The 19,619-nt window shown below is 43.1% G+C and overlaps 1 protein-coding gene across 1 annotated transcript in view; it reads left to right on the top strand.

Annotated features, from left to right (window-relative positions):
* The first annotated feature begins 709 nt into the window (after positions 1 to 709).
* roraa (RAR-related orphan receptor A, paralog a) overlaps positions 710 to 19,619 on the top strand; it is a 176,545-nt gene continuing 157,635 nt past the window's right edge. Inside the window, exon 1 of the mRNA XM_035642013.2 lies at positions 710 to 1,097. Coding sequence (XP_035497906.2) covers positions 944 to 1,097 — 154 coding nt within the window. The 5' untranslated portion in view covers positions 710 to 943. The remainder of the gene's footprint in view (positions 1,098 to 19,619) is intronic.

The following is a 19,619-nucleotide window of genomic DNA, read 5'->3' as shown; positions in this document are numbered from 1 at the left end:
TCTTCTGCGAGGGGAAAGGGAAGAGTCCTTTCACCAGCCCGAGCACACTGTACTCAGAAATGCAGCCCCGCCCCTCCCACAGGACCGGCGGAGGAGGAGGATGATGATGATGATGATGATGATGATGGTGGTGGTGGTGATGATGACCATAATGAAGGGCACTCTGACTGTCCTTGTTTGAGTTCTTCGACGTAAAAGTTGCGTTATGATTGGGAGCAGCTGCAGTCTGCCACAGTGCAGGGTCATCCACAGTGAAGGCATCTGCGAGTAAATGTTACCGGTGATGATGGGGTTGCCACGTTAAGGTGCATGGGAAGGTTTTGTGATCAAAGCCAAAAAAATCAAAATAAAATAATAATAATAACATATATATATTAATATAAATCAATCAATCAAACCACAATAATTACCCTTTTCCATATACATTGATTCAGTCAGTTTTACGAACTAATAAAACGGTTCGGATCATGTGATGATGCACTTGCATGTCATGCATGCGATGTACTTTTTCACCATTTTGACACAGATGTCATTTTCTTAAAAACTCTGCAGCAGTTCATACTTGTTGTGTCGTCACAATTCGCCCGGCGTGTACACGTGGACGTGGAAGACGGCTGGACGACGTTAGGCGTAATAGTAATAAAATATTGGCACTTCCATTTCCAAACTGCTGCGGGTCGATCAGCATGGATTACTCTCAGGCCTACATCCATTCCTCGGCTATTGACAAGCTCTCCCTTCCCAGTGTGCGCGACCGGAGCTCTCTCTAGCGCTGCCAGTGGACAATCAGACCCACGCACCCTCCCCTAGACACACTCGCATTTCTCATTTCGTACTTCTAGTCTAAATTAGAAAGCGAGGCGCAGGGTCGGAGCTCGCAGATCGCACAGAATTAGTTTGAAGTATCAGCGGCGGGTCGGGCAGCGAAAACCTGAGATTCAACATGGAGTCCCCCCCAGATCCAGCGAGCGACCCGGGCAGCAGCGCCTCGGAGCCGGCTACCCCGGTCAGGGAAACCCCGGCAAACCTGGAGACGCTCCGGAAAGCGGACCATCCAGCCCCGGTGCGGAGGCAGACCTGCTCGAGCACCAACAGAGGTAAGAGGAGCCGCGTTCCGCTCTCCGTCAGCGGGTCGGTTCTGTCAGGGCGATCGGAGGATTTGTGGAAATAATCAAACTTCAAACGGCTTCAAATCGCGCCCACGCGAATAACTGCACACCGTCTAGATACCACCAAGCCACCGTGACATGGCTCTTTTTTTCCTCTTCTTTTTTATTATCTTGTACCAACCGCTCGGCTGTATGTCGCCTCGACGCGCGTGTGTGTGTGAGTGTGTGTGTGTGTGTGTGTCGCTGCTGTTCAGGCTCCACTGACAGCTCGAATCATCCGAGGGGGGCGATGCGGTCGCAGATGTCACATTTCTTTTTAACTCTGGCTGCAAGAGGAATCAATTACCCAGCAACTTGAACCTGAGCAGCGGGAGCCGTGCGTCGCGCCCACGCGGGGCCCACCTGGCCGCGCGCACGCGCTCTCTGGCAAAAGTGGCAAAAGTGAACTTTTGGAAACAGCGGGCCAGTTTATCGACCCCCCCCCCTTTGTAGTGACATGACCTCCACTGTAATATACTGTTATATATATATAGATATATCTATATATATAGATATATCTATATATATAGATATATCTATACATTTATGTTTGTCCTTCTCCTGCTAACAGATCCAGTCTGTTCCTGTGACGCCCCGGCCGGCAGCTGTAATTTGTTTAGCGCCAGCTCTCCCCCCCCCCCCCCCAAAAAAATAAAGAAATAAACCACACACTGTCGCGAGCATGCAGCCGCCGCACGGCTCCACATGATCAGACAATAGTGACGCGATCACCACACGGCCCCGTGCTGTCGACCAGCCCGGCCACAGCACACACAACGTGTGTGTGTGTGTGTGTGTGTGTCGCCGAGGAGCAGTTCGATGTACATGATCTCCACCACGTCCCGTCCATGTTGCACAGTGCAGACAGTGTTTAACCACACCCCCTCTCTCGGCTGTCTTCGGCAGGAGGCTGACCGGCCTCATCCAAGTTCAGAGAAATGCAGATTTCTTTTTCCCTTCCTTCCTTCTCACACACACACACGAGCAGAGTTGGTGAACACACGCGAGGCGACAATTAAATCATCTATCTGTGCGCGTGTGCGCGCGCGCGTGCGTGCGTGCGTGCGCGCGCTCTTCCTGCGAGCAAGGGGTATATTTAGAGTGTGATATGACGAATGTGGAATGCAAGCTGGTTATGTAACAGGTTTAGCCATAAACAGGCGAGCGACTGAGAGCAGAAAATCACCAGCGCGGATCTTTCCACTTTTGCGCAGCGAGTTCGGCCGCTCCTCATGGTCACCGCGGCTATTCGACTAGAAGAGAGAAGGAGAGAATCACTGCACTTGAGCGAGTGAAGGGGAACCGTGCGACTTTCTGGAGCTCTTATGTAATCGAGGGGGCTGAGGCAGGTAGTGGGGGGGGGGGGGGGGGCTTCGTGGATTGATTTCTTTTTTTCCACAAGTCTGACTTTGAGACACTGCTAACCTGCTGACCCACATTCACCCCACCCCTTTATGCACATGATTAAAGTGCGTCTGGGAAAGAGAAAGGCAGGAATAAGAACGCCTTTCAGTCTGTTATGTAATAGCTGAATGGGTGAAAAAAACCAAAAAAAAAACCATGTTCAGTGTGGGACAACATCTGCTGCCTCAGAGTTTCCTTGCAGTGAAACTTTGTGTTGACCTTTTTTTTCCGCCTGCAAAGAATAAGAGGGATTGTTAGAGAGAAGAAGGACGAAGGAGAAGGTTTGAGAACTTTTTGGAAAAAGATTCAAATTCTCTGAAGTTCAAATCTTAATGTGTGTTTGACACCTCGATTTTCAAAAGTGGGAGGTGATGAGGCATCACATTTGTTTTTCTTTTTCTAAAACTCACAATCATAAGATTGTCCTGTGTATATGTTTTGATGTACAGTTAATACAGTAACATCTGACACCTACTCTCAAACATGTTGTACTGGTACTATAACACTGCGACAGCTGGCCATAGCAAACTATACATTTAATAAATATATTCAGAATATAGGTATCATGCAGGAGAGCCAAAACAATAAGTTTGGGAACTTTTTAAAAACTTAGCGTTGGCCAATGTGTTGGAAATAATGAAAAAAGTTATTAGATTATTATAATTATTTTTCTCTCATTTTATCTGTGTAGTGAAAAAAAAAGTAATTTCCAAAAGACAGGTATTGAAGCAACACAATTCTGTTCAATATCTTAAATTCAGAATCGTTAGTTTGTCACCTGTAGCTTTCATCACATATGTACCAGCGAACTACTTTGTCCTGCCAACTACTCCAGGGACTGTTAAACATCCGCAAGGCATTATGATGCAACATCTAATTGTTTTAAAATAAATGTAACTATATGTACAATGAATGTAGAAATATTCTGAATTTATATATATAATGCAGGAGAGCAGAAGAAAAGTCAGCTTACGTAATGGTTTTATCTGATGAAGCATTCATGTAAACCCACAAGTGTTCTATTAAGAAGAAAACTGCAGTTGCTTTATTGGAGGCACAGTTCAGTGCAGTATTGTTTATAAAAAAATAAAACAGTAAAAAAAAAAAAAAAAAGGTTTATGGGTCACAGCAGTGTTACAGACTTTCTAAGACGTTGTTTAGAATTATAGCTTTGTGCTCAGACATCCAACCTCGGGAAGGCAACAGACACTTGCTCAAGCACAGTTTCCCCCTTCACACCAGCTGCATTAGACTTTCTGAGAATGCACATTTCTTATCCTGCATGCAGAGCGTTTACTGTTTTAACCCTGAGTGCTAATACCTTTTCTTTTTTCTTCTTCTTTTTTTAAAGTAGAAACGGCTTACTTCAGCAGAAGCTCTGCTGTAAGACACGAGCGGGTCAGAGAACAGGCCTTGGAGGGCTGTAGATATCATTACTGGGAAGAAGAAAGGGTGTTATTTTCATATTGCAAGATCCCTCAGTTCGCAATTTTGGAAACAATCAATATTAATGGCTTGGTTATGTAAGGTGGTGGTCTCCGCAGAGGCTTCGAAACCTCACAGTGGCACAGGGAGGCTCGGCAGCCGCAGTTCTGATCAGAGCTCCGGTGTCCTGGATCCTCTGTTAACAGGACTTTGTTTGAATGTCAAAAGTCTGTGTGCGTGTCGTAGTCCTGTGGTAGCAGACTACAGTACTGTTAAAGTGCTTGTCATTGTCATTTATAGCAAATCATATGCACGTAATTTCGTACGCGGAGAAACGGGTGCGGAATTGACAGCAAAAAGCACAAAATAACCCTAATCCTGAATAAAGTCTTCAGTAGTTTAAGTGCGATGTGGTGTCCTACTGGACATGCTGTGTCCTGCCTATTAGTTTGTTAGAGTCATATCTCTTTTGACCGTTTAATACTAAATACCCGCTTTCATCCTAGAATGTCATAACATGTAGTTGTATTGTAGATTTTCCCATCTTGTGTCTTTGTTTAGTATTTTCTTAAGATAAAAAAAAGCAGTTTTAAATGCTGATTTCATTGTAGAAAACAAATCTCACATGGCACGGCGCTTTTTATAAGCCGATCCAAACTTAAAAGGCACAGGGTAAAAATATTCAGTCTTCTCTTAATGAACACGTGACCAGACTTTCATCCAGCAGTTTTATTTTTGGGCCAGTGAAATTAGATCTCTCGGGCCAAAGTGGCGGCATTTATTTAGTCGTGGTTGACACAAGACGGATGAGGTGCACGGACGCGGAGGCTTTTATAAAAAAACCCCACAAAATCTCAGAAAAGCCGTGGGTCTGCAAGGGGCTCGCATGCCACCCGAGTGGACAGCAGCGTTATAGAGGCTGTGGCATTCTCCAATTCAGTGAGTCAGGGCTCGCTGCCCGCTGGAGAGCACGAAGACACAGGTACAGGCTTATAGCTGAGCATTCGGCTCGCACAGGGCCGGGAGAGGAACTCCATCGAGGTTCTCCTTTTTCTCTGGCTCGCTGCCTGTTACAATATCGGGTTTCATCCTTTCTGCATTCTCATATTCTTAATTGAGGTTATGGTGATAATATCCTAAAGTCTTTTGTTGCTACATGTTAACAATCAAAGGACAGTATTTGATCATCAAGTTCTCCTCTGTCAGTTTAACTGAAAAAAAATATAAACAGTACTTTCATGAACGCACACCGAGCTGTTGCGTAGTCGCCGATGCCTTCCCTCGGATTAGGCTTTGGTGGCACTATCTATGAAATCAAGTCCCTCTGTTCTCATGAGCCTCAGAGGTCAAATTACGTTTGAGCGGCAGTATTATGATCTGAGGAGGACGTACCTGTGAATGTCAACACAACGTCAGGATTAGTGGCTAAATCAGCACCGCCTGAGAGAATTCTGTCTTGCTGGGTGTGACGCACTTTGCCATCACTTCAAAATAATATATAAAATCTAAAAAATTATCAAATATTATTTTGGATTAAATTGTCCTGCGTATTAGTTACTATTAATGTGTTAATGTGAATGATTTTTTATTAATTTTTTCTCACCTTGTTTCCCTATGAGGATGGTTTGACTGTCTATATGGCCAAGCCTTTTTTGATATTTTTACATCGTAATCAAGGTATTTTCCTGTAATTTCTGAATTTTTATAGTTTTCTTTTCCGTTTTTGTCAAAATGTCTCAGTTTTAGTAAACCCATTACATTCCCTGAGTCCCTCCATATATATGAAATCCCAACGAAACACCCAACGTTGCGGGGAAACATGTCAAACTTTGCAAAAAGAAGAAAAAAAAGACACTTATGAGCCCTTGTAAGCAAAATGTATTTGGTACCTTTTTTGTTTTGAATAGCAGACAATTAAATGTTTGAGCTCCGTTGGCCAGGGAGCAAGGCTGAAACGTGACTATCACTTGGTTCTGCACTTCTAACCACTTACATTACATTTTCCGTATCTGTAATGCCAAGGGTTTGCAAATCATGTAATAAGTGCGATGATATTGACTGGAATGCTGTATGTGGTGCAAGGGGAAGCTGCATGGAAGGACTCCCGTGGATTTTATTGTAGGAAGCTGCTTTGTAGACGCACTGTTGCTCCTTCCCTGCCAGTGAAAGTTTACACACTGACAGGACGCTGCGAGCTGTTGGCAGGCAGGCCGGCCGTCGGCCGAGCTTGCGCTCCACTCATGATTCTCTCTTTAAGTCTAAACATATGTGCGAGTAATCTCAAAGTTAAGGATTCTGAAATCTACGTGCATTCTACGTCAAGTTTGTGCAACAGCGGGGTTTTTTTTCATTTGTATGCTGTGGCACCTTTAATGCGATGCAGAAAACTTGATTTACCGAGGTTCAAGTGATTTGAGTCCATGTGCTTTCAATCAGGGCAGGAATTTTTTTTTTCAAGTGCAATAGTCGTACAAGTTGTTAACTGCTGCTGGGACATTACGAAACGCCACGAAGCTCAGGATTCACACGGTCGATGCTGATCAAAAGGTGAAAAAACTTATACTTCAACTAAAATACTACAACAAACATGCATTCTGCAAATGTGCTAGTGTAGCTGCATCTTTTTAAGGTATTTGTTTGTATTTATTGGATGCATATTCTGAGCCCGAATAGGCCATATTAATTTTTTTTCTTCAAAAGTTGAGAAGTCAAACCTAACTTTGACCAAATCTAAAAGTTTCTGTCTTGCGGGACAGTTTATTTCGGAGTTTGAATCACCAGTGGCTTAACTGGGGCTGGCGAGGAAGCGTCAGCTGGTGACAGACACCAGATTTGATGTGAAATCTCCAGTGGTGAATGATAGCTCAGATCTATGGCCTATTTACAGAAGTTTGTATCTCAGATAGAAAAATCTGAATAGTAATGACCGGAAATACTCCAGATGCATTATTGGAGGGCGTTAAAGGAGTCTAAATTTAATGTGGCACGCTGTGACCTAAGTACTGGCGTCGTGTGGCTCTGTGCCTCTTTGATATGAAATGGGCCCCTTTAGAAGAGGCCTGGAGGGAGCGGAGTGGTGAGAGGGGTCTGAAGGATCACTCGGAGGGATTCTTATGCCACATGTAAGATCAAGCCTTTCACATCTCTCCCCCAGTGTGGAGGGTGCAAAGCTCCCGAGCAGGTAGGTAAACCCCCTCCCACACCGAGAAGTCCGAGGCCTCAGTCAGGAAGCATCACCCATTTCACCTTTGAACAAAATCAGACTGGACACGAACCGTATGTTCATGCTGCTTCACATTATCTGTGTCAAGTCATGTGAACTTAAAGCAGTTGCCTTGCACTCACTTTTTTAAATATACATATTTATATTATATTTATATTATATTATATATTTTTAAAAAAATGATATATATTTTTTTTACCACAGATACTTCAGTGTTTAATGCAGAGAGACTGACACGTGTTAAATACTTTGAGAGACAAAACAGAATGATCTCTCTGCCACGGAGCTTCTCCCAGACCTGACGTCCACGTGCGTGCTTTGGAACAGGAAGAGGCAACGTTGTAAAATCCAAAGTATGTTATTCAAACAGCACACCTCAAGAGCCTCTTAACCATTATTTATCGTGCTTTCCATAGGCTAAACGGCCCTCCTGGCAGCTCTGCTATAAGGACTTTGTTGAGTGGTGGGACACAGCGCCAGACTAAAGGGAAAAAAAGGAGGTATCTGTTGCATAGTGTAGTCCGTCTGGCACAGAGGAAGAACGGTAGTAAAGCAGAATAATCCACATGCTTCCTCTTAGTGTAATAAAAATATAATTTAACAATGTCATCATTTATGTTTTCTCACAATGTGTCACATACAACTAGCATAATGTTGACTACAGCGAGTGGAAAATATAGTCTGGAGAATGTATGTTTTTACTTCTTTTGTAAATCTCTGCATCATTATCTCAGTAATCGGTGAAGTGACTGCCTTTCAATTGCACGGTAAAAATCATTGTCTTCAATTTGTCAAATTTTATAGACTCATATAAAAAAAAATTAAAGTTGCAGCAGCCAATTATTAGCAAGTGTATCAGCTCTGACGGTCCTCGGCTCTGTCACATGAGGTACGGTAACAATATTAAGATGGCAGAGTGTAGCACATAGTCTGCCGAGACCATTACTCAACAAAGTTTATTTGTCACCTGGGATAAACGAAAAACTTTAGGGAGACGTGGGAGCTAAAACAAAAATCAGTGTCATTTTCTGTTGGCTTGATTATTTATATTGGAATAACAAGTGCAACTTAATCTCATAAATAAAAAAGGGAGAGATACAGATCCGTCCCCTCCAGGTACTGCCGCCACTTAATCGAATTAGCTCCACTCTCAGGCTTGACGGGCTCTTCAAACACCCCTGGTGACTTCTGAGTGCCGATTACAATCAGCTACTATTTTCAGCCTTTGATTAAAATCTTGTGAGGTTGGACAGAATTTTTTTTTTTCCGAGAGTAGAAGCAACTAATTATTAACATAGCAACCCATCTCTCTTTTATTTTTTTTTTTTCCCCCCACAGTTACGAAGGGCCATTGGGCTGGAATCGCTCAACAATACCCATAAGTATTAATCTGTGTGAAACTACAAGCGTGATCTCTAACTAGTCAGTGTGTCGTCCAAACAAGTCACATTGTGTCATATTAAGGAAATCAAACATTTGTGAAAACATTTTTGTCGGTTTGTGGCGAATTGTATGAAATAATCTAGTCGTTCATGTCGGTTTCCTCATGCGGCGGACGACGACAATAATGAACACAACTCCTTGCACGCGTAATAAAAGAAGATGATCACAATTGTTCATGCCTCGCACAGTATATGTCACAGAATCATTGTGACGCGCCTGACAAAGACAATTCTGCTCTTTTGTTACTTTTCAAACGGCAGCGCTTGAACATGAATAAGTCACTAATGAATATTTGGTTCTCGCGCGTGTCTGTGGATTGATTGCTGCGGGAGGCGTACCACGAGTGTGGCACGATGGGCCTCAATCAGCGCGGCGACGCTGCGGTGCTGCTCCCTGACAGTGATTGAAAGACAGTCACTCTTCACCACGTATGATACACCAATCCTGACAAATATCGTCTGTCTGATCAATCAATATTTGGAACTTATTTTACTAATGCAGTGCTTAAGAGGCCGTAATTAACGTCATGGCCGGTTGTTAAAAGCCTATTTTTATGTGACAGACAGAAATAGACGTACAGAAATAGGAAGATGAAGGCCGGTGGTTGATGTTGATAGTGGCATATTGAGCAGACGTTCCTTATACACTGCACTGTGAACTCATCAAGAACTTGAAGCGTATTCTCATTTGCGCAATGATTCCTGTTGCTTTCAAGTTATGTTAATGTACAAAACTGTGAGTTATTTTTCTACTTTCAACTGTTTTCTTCTGCTAGAATATTTTTGTTACGGCTTTGTCGAGGTGGTTACTTAGTTTGCGTAATTGAAATATAGTATGGAACAGTTTAACTGAGGGAATATTCATTCGGTGTCATCTTGTGTTAAACAAGTGTGGCTTGTGATGCTCATTAATTTCGGCTTGCTCCACTTGCGTTGTTTGGGCTCTCTTCGCTGGCTCTGTGCCACAGTGTCTTCTGAAAGAGCCACTTCATCTCTGTCAGGGGCAGGTGGAAATTTGCTGCACACTTCTAATTGGACAAAGTGCCTTTCAAACTCGGAGCCATCATACACAGATCACATTATCATACAGACCAGGTGTCAACAGAGGTTTTTCACCTCCCTCTCCCCCATCCTGCTCTCCTCTGCATCGTTGGGTCAACTCAGATTCTCCCTGTGCTGGGTTGCTTTTTAAACTCCCTGCCCCCTACTGGCCCAAGGCACGACGGGCCTTGTACAGATTGATTCCAAGAAAGTGAACTTGATATTTTGACTTTGGAGCTTTTATTCTGTGCTGTACAGCAACAGTCAGACAAAGAAAACTTTTCTAAAACCCGGTCAAAATTGATTTTAAGCGATTTACCCGATGCTTATTCTGCTGAAGATCGTTAAGCAGGCCCCTCTTGAGATCAGAGCCTTGAATGGCAATAGCCTGGTCATCCATAGTCTCAAGTACAGGAACACTTGTACCAGCCAGAGGGAGAATCTGAGGCCGCGGGCCAGCTCACAGGAAGCTTTAAGGTCGGCAGTGTAGCTCGGGGCCGGAGCCTCGCCGTGCTTGTAAAAGTTATCGTCAGATCAGTTCTTCATCTAACAGGTAAAAAGGTGAAAAGAGTAGCACGTTGAGTGATGTTATTTTGTCCGTCTGATTCAGTTAAAAGCATAACTGCTGAATTTTCAATGAGCCAGGGAAGTGAAACAGACTTGTGATTGATGTAAGGAAAAAAAAAAAAAGTTGTCCAAACACCGTGAGATAAAAGACTTTCTATTTGTATCATTACAGATTAATTATAGAAAAGGCTCAAGTGCTGAAAACTGGAGTTGTGTTTTAGATCCCCTTTTTTTGGGGCGGGACAGTTTTGAAGAAAACCTGGAATTGAACGGTGTTTTGTCAAAACTTTCAGGCCAACATTTGAATATGAAGAGACACATGCAGTGCCTCAAGGATGCATTTGTATGTTGTATCGTCAGTGCCGCAGTTGAAGGAAATATCATACGATTTAATATCGAGGAAGGGGCACAGGTGATGTAGTGTGAAAGATGGGAAATAACTGTGTGAGAGGTTCAGGATAAGCTGAGCCGATTACAGTCTTGTTTCTTTTTGTTTAATATGACCCCGTCATTGAGTCGGTCAGTGTGGGCTGTGTTCAATGTCAAAGGCTGCAATTAATCTGAAAGGATGTAAATGGAACTTGGATGTTTGTTTGTTTTTTGCGTATTGGACACTTTAATGAGGATGGCATTTGTATTGTGCATTTCATTTTTGTGCTTAAAAAACTGTTAACAACTTGGACTGCTTCTACTCTTGCTCTACTTCGCAGTGGAACACTGATGAGAAAGCAAAAGTTTAGGAATTCAGAGGAAGAACCTCTGCATCTCATTTCATCCCAGTATCCTTTGATCGTTGAAAGGCTTAACCAGTTGCACACAGCGATACACGCATTATCACTTCTCTTTCCACGCACCGGGCGAACGTGGCACACTCTACTGCCCGTCTTGTCGGCGCAGATGTATCATCCTGTGCCGATTTGATTCCGGGCATAAGAGAGTGGACAGGAGAGATTGATGGTGGTGTCCCCAGTTAGACAGATAACACCTGATTCGGCCTGCAGGGCTTTGGTCCGGCACACTCCCTCCCCTGCCCCTCAGACGGCGCACTGAGGAGGTGAACCGCTCCTTCACAAACTCAGGGCCACATGCAGAGGTGATCCCAGGACGACCGAGCCAATGTGGCCCGGAGCACTCTGCACCACATGATCCATGCATCAGCCCCACCTGGGAGGAATCCACACAGGCATTGGGGAGGGGGCGTCATTTGTTTAACACAGGTGCATCGTGTTTCTCAATGCACTCAATGCACACACGGTTGAGAGCACACTCAGAGACACACACACGGCCGATTGCACACATACACACAAGTACACTGCTGTTAACGAAATGCTGTCTGCACACACGGTTCTTACAGTGTATTGGAAAACTGTCAGCAGTGCAGCACCTTTTGTTGAGACCCGTTGTTTCCGTCACTTATATGCTGTAATAAAATTGTATTTCAGAAAGGGTGCACTCAGAGAAGCCCTGTTCAAAGGAGCGCACTGAGGTAGGAACAATTACTGCTGCTTTTTTTGAAGCAGCTACTAAGTATCACATGCTTCATATTTTGAATAAGCTTCAGTTTTTCAAACTTGGTAGTAATGCAATTTTCTCATAGACTTCTATAGAAACAGATTTCTTTTTGCAAACACAGGCTTCAGGCACTCCCTCATTGGCTTCATTTTCTGGACCTGGTGACGACATCCAAACTGCTGAGAGATTAGGTGCTTCCTAACAAACAAGAGAAACATGCAAAGCTAAAGACTACTACACCCTTCAAGAACAGTGCAATCTTGCATATTATAAGACTACCACAACTATGCATGCACAGTCATTTGAGAGCTCTGCCTCTCGTGTGTGTGTGTGTGTGTGTGTGTGTGTGTGTGTGTGTGTGTGTGTGTGTGTGTGTGTGTGTGTGTGTGTGTGTGTGTGTGTGTGTGTGTGTGTGTGTGGCGAGGGGTCTTTGAATAATGATCAAATAGTTTGATAGTTTTTGTTTGAAATGCCCATCCCTATCACCTACCACAAATTCCAACAGTCTCTGGCTCCAGTTTTCGCAATGTAAGGATTTTCCTGTTTTCATCTGTTTTCTGCCATTGGAAATAGCTTTCTTTTGATTTGTTGGTCAGACAAGAATGCAACTTGCAGACATTACCTTTGGCTCCGGGTTACTTGTCACACTCTTTTCCACTGTATTTTGTAACACATAAAAGCTGTTTTCAGACACAGAATTGTTAGAAAATTGGGTCCAGACATTTTTGGGAAATTTGCCTCATATATACAAAATGCAGCAAGAGATTGTGTGGGTCAGATACGTTCACACCGAATGGCACGTTTTCGTAACATTCTGTGGCAACACGGGCAGTTTTTTCTCGCCGAGATTTCCTGCTGTATTCTCACACTCGGACAATTTCTAGAAATTTAGCCAGAGGGCAGGCTGGGAAATTTCAGGAAAATGTCCCGACTTCGGTGCATGTCTGAAAGCAGCTATAGAGGAAACAATTATTCATTTAGCAGAAAAAGTAATTGGAAGATGAACTTGAGTGTGATTTTAAGTGTAGAATAAAAAGAGTAATTTTCATTTTTACATTAATCTTTATTGTTGACTGTGCCATATGGATATGGGGGGAATTTAAAAACATACCCATACCCTTTGCACAAAAGCCCTTTTTGATGCTGTTACATTACTATTAACATCATTTACCTACTGCAGTAACATCTGTGTCTTCTGGTTCCCATGAATCAAAGTATACATCCTTAAACAGACACACAGAGTAGTAAAACACAATTTTCAGTTTTTTATTCAATAACAAGGCGTGCAGCAGAGGTTCCCAGTGTGTGAAGCAGATGGTGAAAGGCTAGTGTATAATAGATCTCAATATTAACTGCCGCACATGCTGGGCTTGTTGGTGGAAGGCACACAGCAGAGTAAAAGAGAAGCAATGACCTTCTGTCCCATCATTTACCCCCTTGTGCCCCCCATACCGCTCTCAAATTACTTTGTTTTAGCCAATTAAAGCAGCCGGCTGAGCATCAAGCAGGCTGCCATTTTTCGCTCACCTGGACTCATGTGACATTATCGCTCAGTCACTTGGAGAGGTGGCCATAAGTGGGAATCTCCGGCGTGGCACCGTGCCACCTTAGACCCTACTGTGTTCACTGAGATTAATGCGACGACTCCCCTGCCGCCTCGCACGGAGCTCAGTCGGCTCCCTCTCCTGTTCTCGGTGACGGTGCCGCACACAGCTCGTCACTGCGTGAACCAATGAGCGAATGACTGGTGGTGATAGCAAGCTCCAAAGCACTATGGGTAGACAGTTAGTGATATTTTCTGATACAGAAAATGGGCAGTTTCTAAATGTGCAAGGAATCTATTGTCGTTAAGTTGCCTTGTTGCTGATCAAGATACCATATGCTGAGGAACGGTTCCCCATCCAAATCCTTTAATGGCGCCATAATAGGAAGAAAGACGGCAGACACAACAATACCATGGCATTGGATGAGTGAAGGACCGGAGTATGTGGTGTTTAACAGCCATACGAGCACAGATTATGTGCTTGAAGGGGCTGAATCGAGTGCCAGCAGTGACAGTTGGGCTGGGAATTGAGTGTGCCGGGGACGTGCGGCTTGACTCCGCTCGGAAACACCACTGGGTCCAGGGCTCATCTCTGTAGTCCTCCGCCTCCCTCCTCCCGTAAAGGCATTGTGGCCTGTCGTTTGCTCCACTTCACCGAGGGAATGGACGGGCCCCTGCTCCCGCTTGATGAGCACTCGCTAATGGCTGCTCCTTTGAAAGCTGACGGGCCCGTTTGAGGAGGAGTGTCTTTTACTTCCCTCCAGCTTGCCTTGGCTTGGCATTCGTCAGGCTGCCTGGCTTTGCTTTGCTGCCCACATGATGGTGCGCCAAGGGGCTGAAACGTCTGTCATTTGTTTTACTTTCAAATAAAAGTTGATGATTTACCAATAAAAAGGAAAAATAGTCTTTTGATGATGTCTGCAGGCATATGGGGAAAGTGTTGCAATAGTGACATTTCCAGCACTTTGTCAGGCTGCAAATTATAAAAGACAAAATAAAATTGACTTTTTTTTGAGATACAAAAAAACTTTTTTTTTTTTGTATCTCCTCCTGATAAAAATCAGTGTGGCCACAGTTTTCTGTAAAGTGAGAATAGAAAGCTATAGATATTGAAATGTGGACTCGAGGCTGCGTTACATTAATTTTGACAACCGTCTTTATCGTCTGATTCTGTATCAGTTCACGTATTGGCTTGCCAAAATGCACCGCGATTCCATGAAAGGAAACACAAGCAGTTGCGTCCCCCATCATACATTTTTTACCCAAGAGAAAAGGTGTTCTCACTGTGTGTCTGCACGAGAAGGACCCCGGCAGCAGTCTTGAGAAGATGTATTCTTAACACGGCGGAGAACTGGGAGGTCTGTTATAAGAAAATAAGCAGCTGTGTTTGAAATCCGGCCCCTTGACAGTGTCGTACTTTATACAGGCTGTTAATCCTCCATAGTTCAGAAATATATACAAAAAATGAAAGATAACTAACGGCAGTCTGGAAGGTGAAGAGTAGGCTTGTGTTTTTACAAAGTGCTCCACACTCGACATTACACTTGGACATGGTGTCTTAGCGCCTCACAAGCTGCCACTTTTCCATATCTTGCTCTTCCCCTCAACCGCTGCCCTGTCTTTTCACCCCAGAGGGAGCCGTTGTTCCTTTCGCCCTCCTCTTCACCGCCCTACCAGTCTCCACTTTCTGGAGACTCCATTAAGAAGTTGGAGTCGTCCTTGGAAATCTCCTCCCTATAACTTCTCTTGTCTTCACTCGCTGTGTTACTCTCTCTCTCTCTCTCTCTCTCTCTCTCTCTCTCTCTCTCTCTCTCTCTCTCTCTCCCTCTCCCACTCCACTGTATTTCACATGCGCTCCTTTCCCCCCCAACTTGAAACTAGGGCGAAGGTCAGAATGGCAAATTTGATATAAGAGCTGACGTGCTTCCGCGGAGCACCTTGTCAACTCAAAACAATAGGTTCGCAGGGGCTGTTATGCCGAATAAAGAATGTACGCATATTTCCAGAGAAATGTCCTCCGCCAGACATTCCCAAAAGAGATGAGAACATTTGTCTGCATCCATTTTTTGCCGGTCCTCGCGCGGTGGAAAATGGAGGTTGAAGCGAAATGAATTAATTTAACATGTGAGCAAATAAGTGATTTCGCCTGGGACATTGTAAAAGTCATCCAATTTGCATGTAGGAACCTTTTATCCTTGTGATATTTGAATTGGTCGTTCAACGCTCAAATGGTCTCCTTCACTGGTCCATGTTCGTTCAGCTTTGTGTTGATGTAAATTTAAGCTCTTGTTTTAACCCGACACATAATGTCACGGCTCTATTAGACTGAACATAATGTCTACGAAGAAGTAACAGATGTTAGCAGTTGCGTGATGGCAAGAAAAAAAAGCAACCGGCTGCGGTGTTGAACAGCGGCGTGATCAAATAGTTTTAATTTGATCTGACCTGTTTGCCTCAGTGGTATCACTCAGCGGCCTCTTGGTAGGAGCTTACAAAAAGGAGGGTCATGAAACGGGTCTGGGCAAACGGAGACAAGAACCAGTCAGATCCAAATATGCAGGCAGGTCAACTCTGCAGTTGAATTTGAATTTCAATTTTTTATTCTGATGGAAGAACCAAAGTAATGAGGGCATAGCAATAAATCCAGTTACGTTTTTTTGAGGCATTTGCCATTCATTTTATTTCTCGACACAATCTTGGGGTATGTTGTGAACCAAAAAGAAAACTGATTAGGAAAAAGCATGATCTGGAAATGGATGGATGGTAATAAAACTGTTTCATTAATTTCCATTGTCAGATCTCTCACCAACCAGTTGTCACAGGCAGTTTCATCTCAAATTAAATTCATTTGGATATGACATTTTAATTGGTACACTATTCCCATTAATTGAACAAATTAGAGAGAGTCTGCTGGGGGAAAGGTAATCTCCGGGAGAGATGATTTGGAATTCACAGTTTAGAATTAAAAATCAGCCGCACAATTTTGTTTGTGTGGCAGCCAGTTTGCGGCAGCGTGCGCAGGCAGCGTGTCTCAGCGGCACTCAGGGCTCACATTGTCTTCATTAAACGCGATTAAGGAATAGGTCAATTTAGCCCGCTTGGCTGGTTGGAGCCGTGCATTTCCTCCGATGAAATGCCTTTTGTCTTCGTCTGCCTGGGCTCTGTGGGCTCGGGCAGCCACTCGAGCAGCAAATGTGATCCGTCACTACTTTATGCATGTTTTTACTTGTCTGATTAAACATCTTAACGAGTCATGGCAGTATCATTTAAAACGTTGTAATTCTGTTTTCTATTTGTGTGCGTGCACATGCTTGGGTTTTCCTGCTTCTGCCTGCCGTCTCAGCACGCGTGCCGTCTGGGCGCTGATGAGTCGATGTCTGATTAGCAATGAAAAGTGCTGTTCACCCTGCAGCTCGATCTACTGTGAGCAATTAATTACACTAATAAAAATTCCCTTAACATTTTTGTGGTCGATTCCACAAACATGTGTGGATACAGAAATGGATGGTGCTTCTCTCTGTGCTTCAATGGAGGATTTCACCCCTGTGTCTCATAAAAAGACTAGGATACACTTTGAACTTTCAGTTTCTCCATTTTATCTTCTGTTTAAAATGTAACATGTGATATTGCAGTGCCACCAGAGAAACAATTGACACTCTCACAAAATACAAAAAATAAGTCACACATTTTTTTAATTTCAGAGTGGCCTGTTAGTTAGGTTAGGTTGACTTGGACTTTGGCCAGGTGACAAATCCCGGTGTCATGAGGAACCAGGTGTAGATAAATGTTGAACATATGTCATCAGATTATAAAGAGAATCATCTATTCATTCTGCATTTGCAAAGAAAAAATAGTTACTGTATCTTGTATCAGATGAGATACGTACATTATGTGTATATAAAGAAAAAGAGAGAAATCACTGTCGCTGTGCATATATTTGCGTTACAACTTTGCAGCAGGAGCCCTTTGTAATTACGGCTCATTGTGTTCCATCCTATTCAGACCGTGTGGTTTCTCAGCTACCACACTGTTGTGTGTCAACATGCACCACGAGCACTTGTGACTATGAAGCCAGATGCTTAGTGTGAACCTTGGAAATGAATCACAGTGCAGTTCTCAAACACCGACACCATTTGTTAGTGCTTTCATATTGAACAAATGTTCAACTTCGTAATATGCCATCAACCCTGGCACTCTCACTCATTTTTTCTAATAGCAAACCCTCACAATGTTCTGAAATTGAAGTACTGCTGTTGTTTCTGATATGAATGAAGTAAGAAATTCACAGAAATAATGCCTCGGACTGTACTGTACTGATCATACAAAGTGGTTGAGAGCCCTACTTGGAGCTCTCTTTAGTGAAATGTGGAGGGGAGGCAGAGGATAAGGATGCGAGGAGGAAAGAGAGAGAGAGAGTCAGACAGAGGGGGCTCCTAGATAGCGGGGCCAGGGGGAAAAAGTTCCCCCCATGCTTGTCAGAGTTTGAGCAAGTTCAAAATTGATGGAGCCCACAGGCAGCTCTGCTAATTTTAGTTGAAATCACCTAAGTGGTTTGGCTAATTTATCCCAGCTCCTCGGCCCCAGCCCTTGGTTTCTGGCTCCCCCCCGCCTCCCCTCCCTCCCAGATATATCCACAAAGCGTGAAGGTACCAGGAGGTGACAGTGGGAACAGAAGGGTATTTTGTGCCCAGCTGATTTGCGGAGCACTGGGTGGTTTCAACCTGTGTCGTACATTTGGATATTGTTTGACCCCTAGCGACAGCCCACGTTCACCCACCTATTCCGTAAAATGATTTATACCACTCTGTATTTAATGGGAAAAGTAAAAATCCTCATTAATTTTAATAACCACGTGAAGGGAATTCAGTCACTGATATATCTGGCATTTCCTGATAATGTTTTTATGTCACATTTCTGATGTTAAACTTCTCGATAGTTATTAAGATATGAGAATTTGAATGTCATATGAGATGACAACAAGTATATAGCCAGCAAGTGTGGTTATTGTGTAGTGATGGTTGGCCAGCTGGATATGTTGAAACATAACAACTTTTGAATGTTTAGGGGGAAATCAGAGAGTCACCTGCTTTTTGTCCTTTTGCAACAACAATGTAAAAGAAAGTTGCGTAAAGGACTGAGACAGGTCATCATAGAAGAAAAAAAAAGCATCCCAGCAATTAAAATGGTTTTATACTTTTTGTTGAGTCTTTTAGGCTAGAACTCAAAGGACAAGTTGGGAGTCTGATATCCTATTTGTGACTGTCGAGGCTATTGAAAATTATTTTAGACAGTCACATGATGAAACCAGAGCAGGTTGTCTAAACATGTGAAATATCAGGCTGACTGAAGCACATCAAGACCGTCAGACGCTGTGAGCTCCTTGAGTCTGAGTGTGGAGCAGCGTGGTTATGAATGCCAAGATGTTGCTTATGTTTATCAGATGCTTGACTCAAGAGTTTATGTGGAGTAATTAGTGTCACACTCGCTCTGAGGATCCCGTTCACTTAAGAAAATCAATGGTATTGCTCACTGTCCATAACGAAGTGACAGCTCATAACTGAGCATTTAATGATGTTAAATTACTGCGAGTGTGTTGTATTTAATAGATTTAGTGAAAACAAATGCTTACTTGTTAATGAGTTTGTTAGATAAGAATAATTTTGGTTTTGAGAAAAGCTAATCTTGCAAACTGGACGGACCTGGTAGGTTATAACAATAAAGCAACTATTTCTCATTCCAGCAGCTGTTGGGAAAAGTCTGTATTTTGAACCTTATCTATTCTGATTAAATTGAATATGTAAAATATGAAGAAAAAAAATCTGGATATTCAAAAGCAGATTGTGTTAGCAGCATGAAAGAAACAGTGTATTGCGCACCAGGCATGTGCAGTCATCCATTCATGAATCAATCAATCATTTTGTAAAAAAGTGGAGTCAAAACCAGGGAGGTGAGGGGATGTGGCAACTCAACATTACCTTTGAAAAACACTCAAATTAATTTGATAAAAAACACATTTATTTAAAAGCACTTTATTTGCTGACAAATTTGCATGGAACAGGTTAACCCCCAGTTTATATTCATCACAAGCCAACACTGGACTGTTTTTATTCTGAACATGAGCATTAGATATATGGCAGCTATTTAGTTATGTGTGAATTATCTGTGATGCTATGCATTTCATTAACTGGAACAAAGTAGAAATAGATTTTGACAAGACAGATAAACTGAAAAAGATAACGTTGCACTGTTATAAAAACTATTAGCCTATATCCACACTGAAGATTAATATTTATATAATTGCTTCCTTAAAAAAA

Source organism: Scophthalmus maximus, chromosome 7 (assembly GCF_022379125.1).
Source record: "Scophthalmus maximus strain ysfricsl-2021 chromosome 7, ASM2237912v1, whole genome shotgun sequence".
NCBI lineage: Eukaryota > Metazoa > Chordata > Actinopteri > Pleuronectiformes > Scophthalmidae > Scophthalmus > Scophthalmus maximus.
The sequence above is the reverse complement of the archived record's forward strand: the minus strand, read 5'-3'. Positions and strand labels throughout refer to the sequence as shown.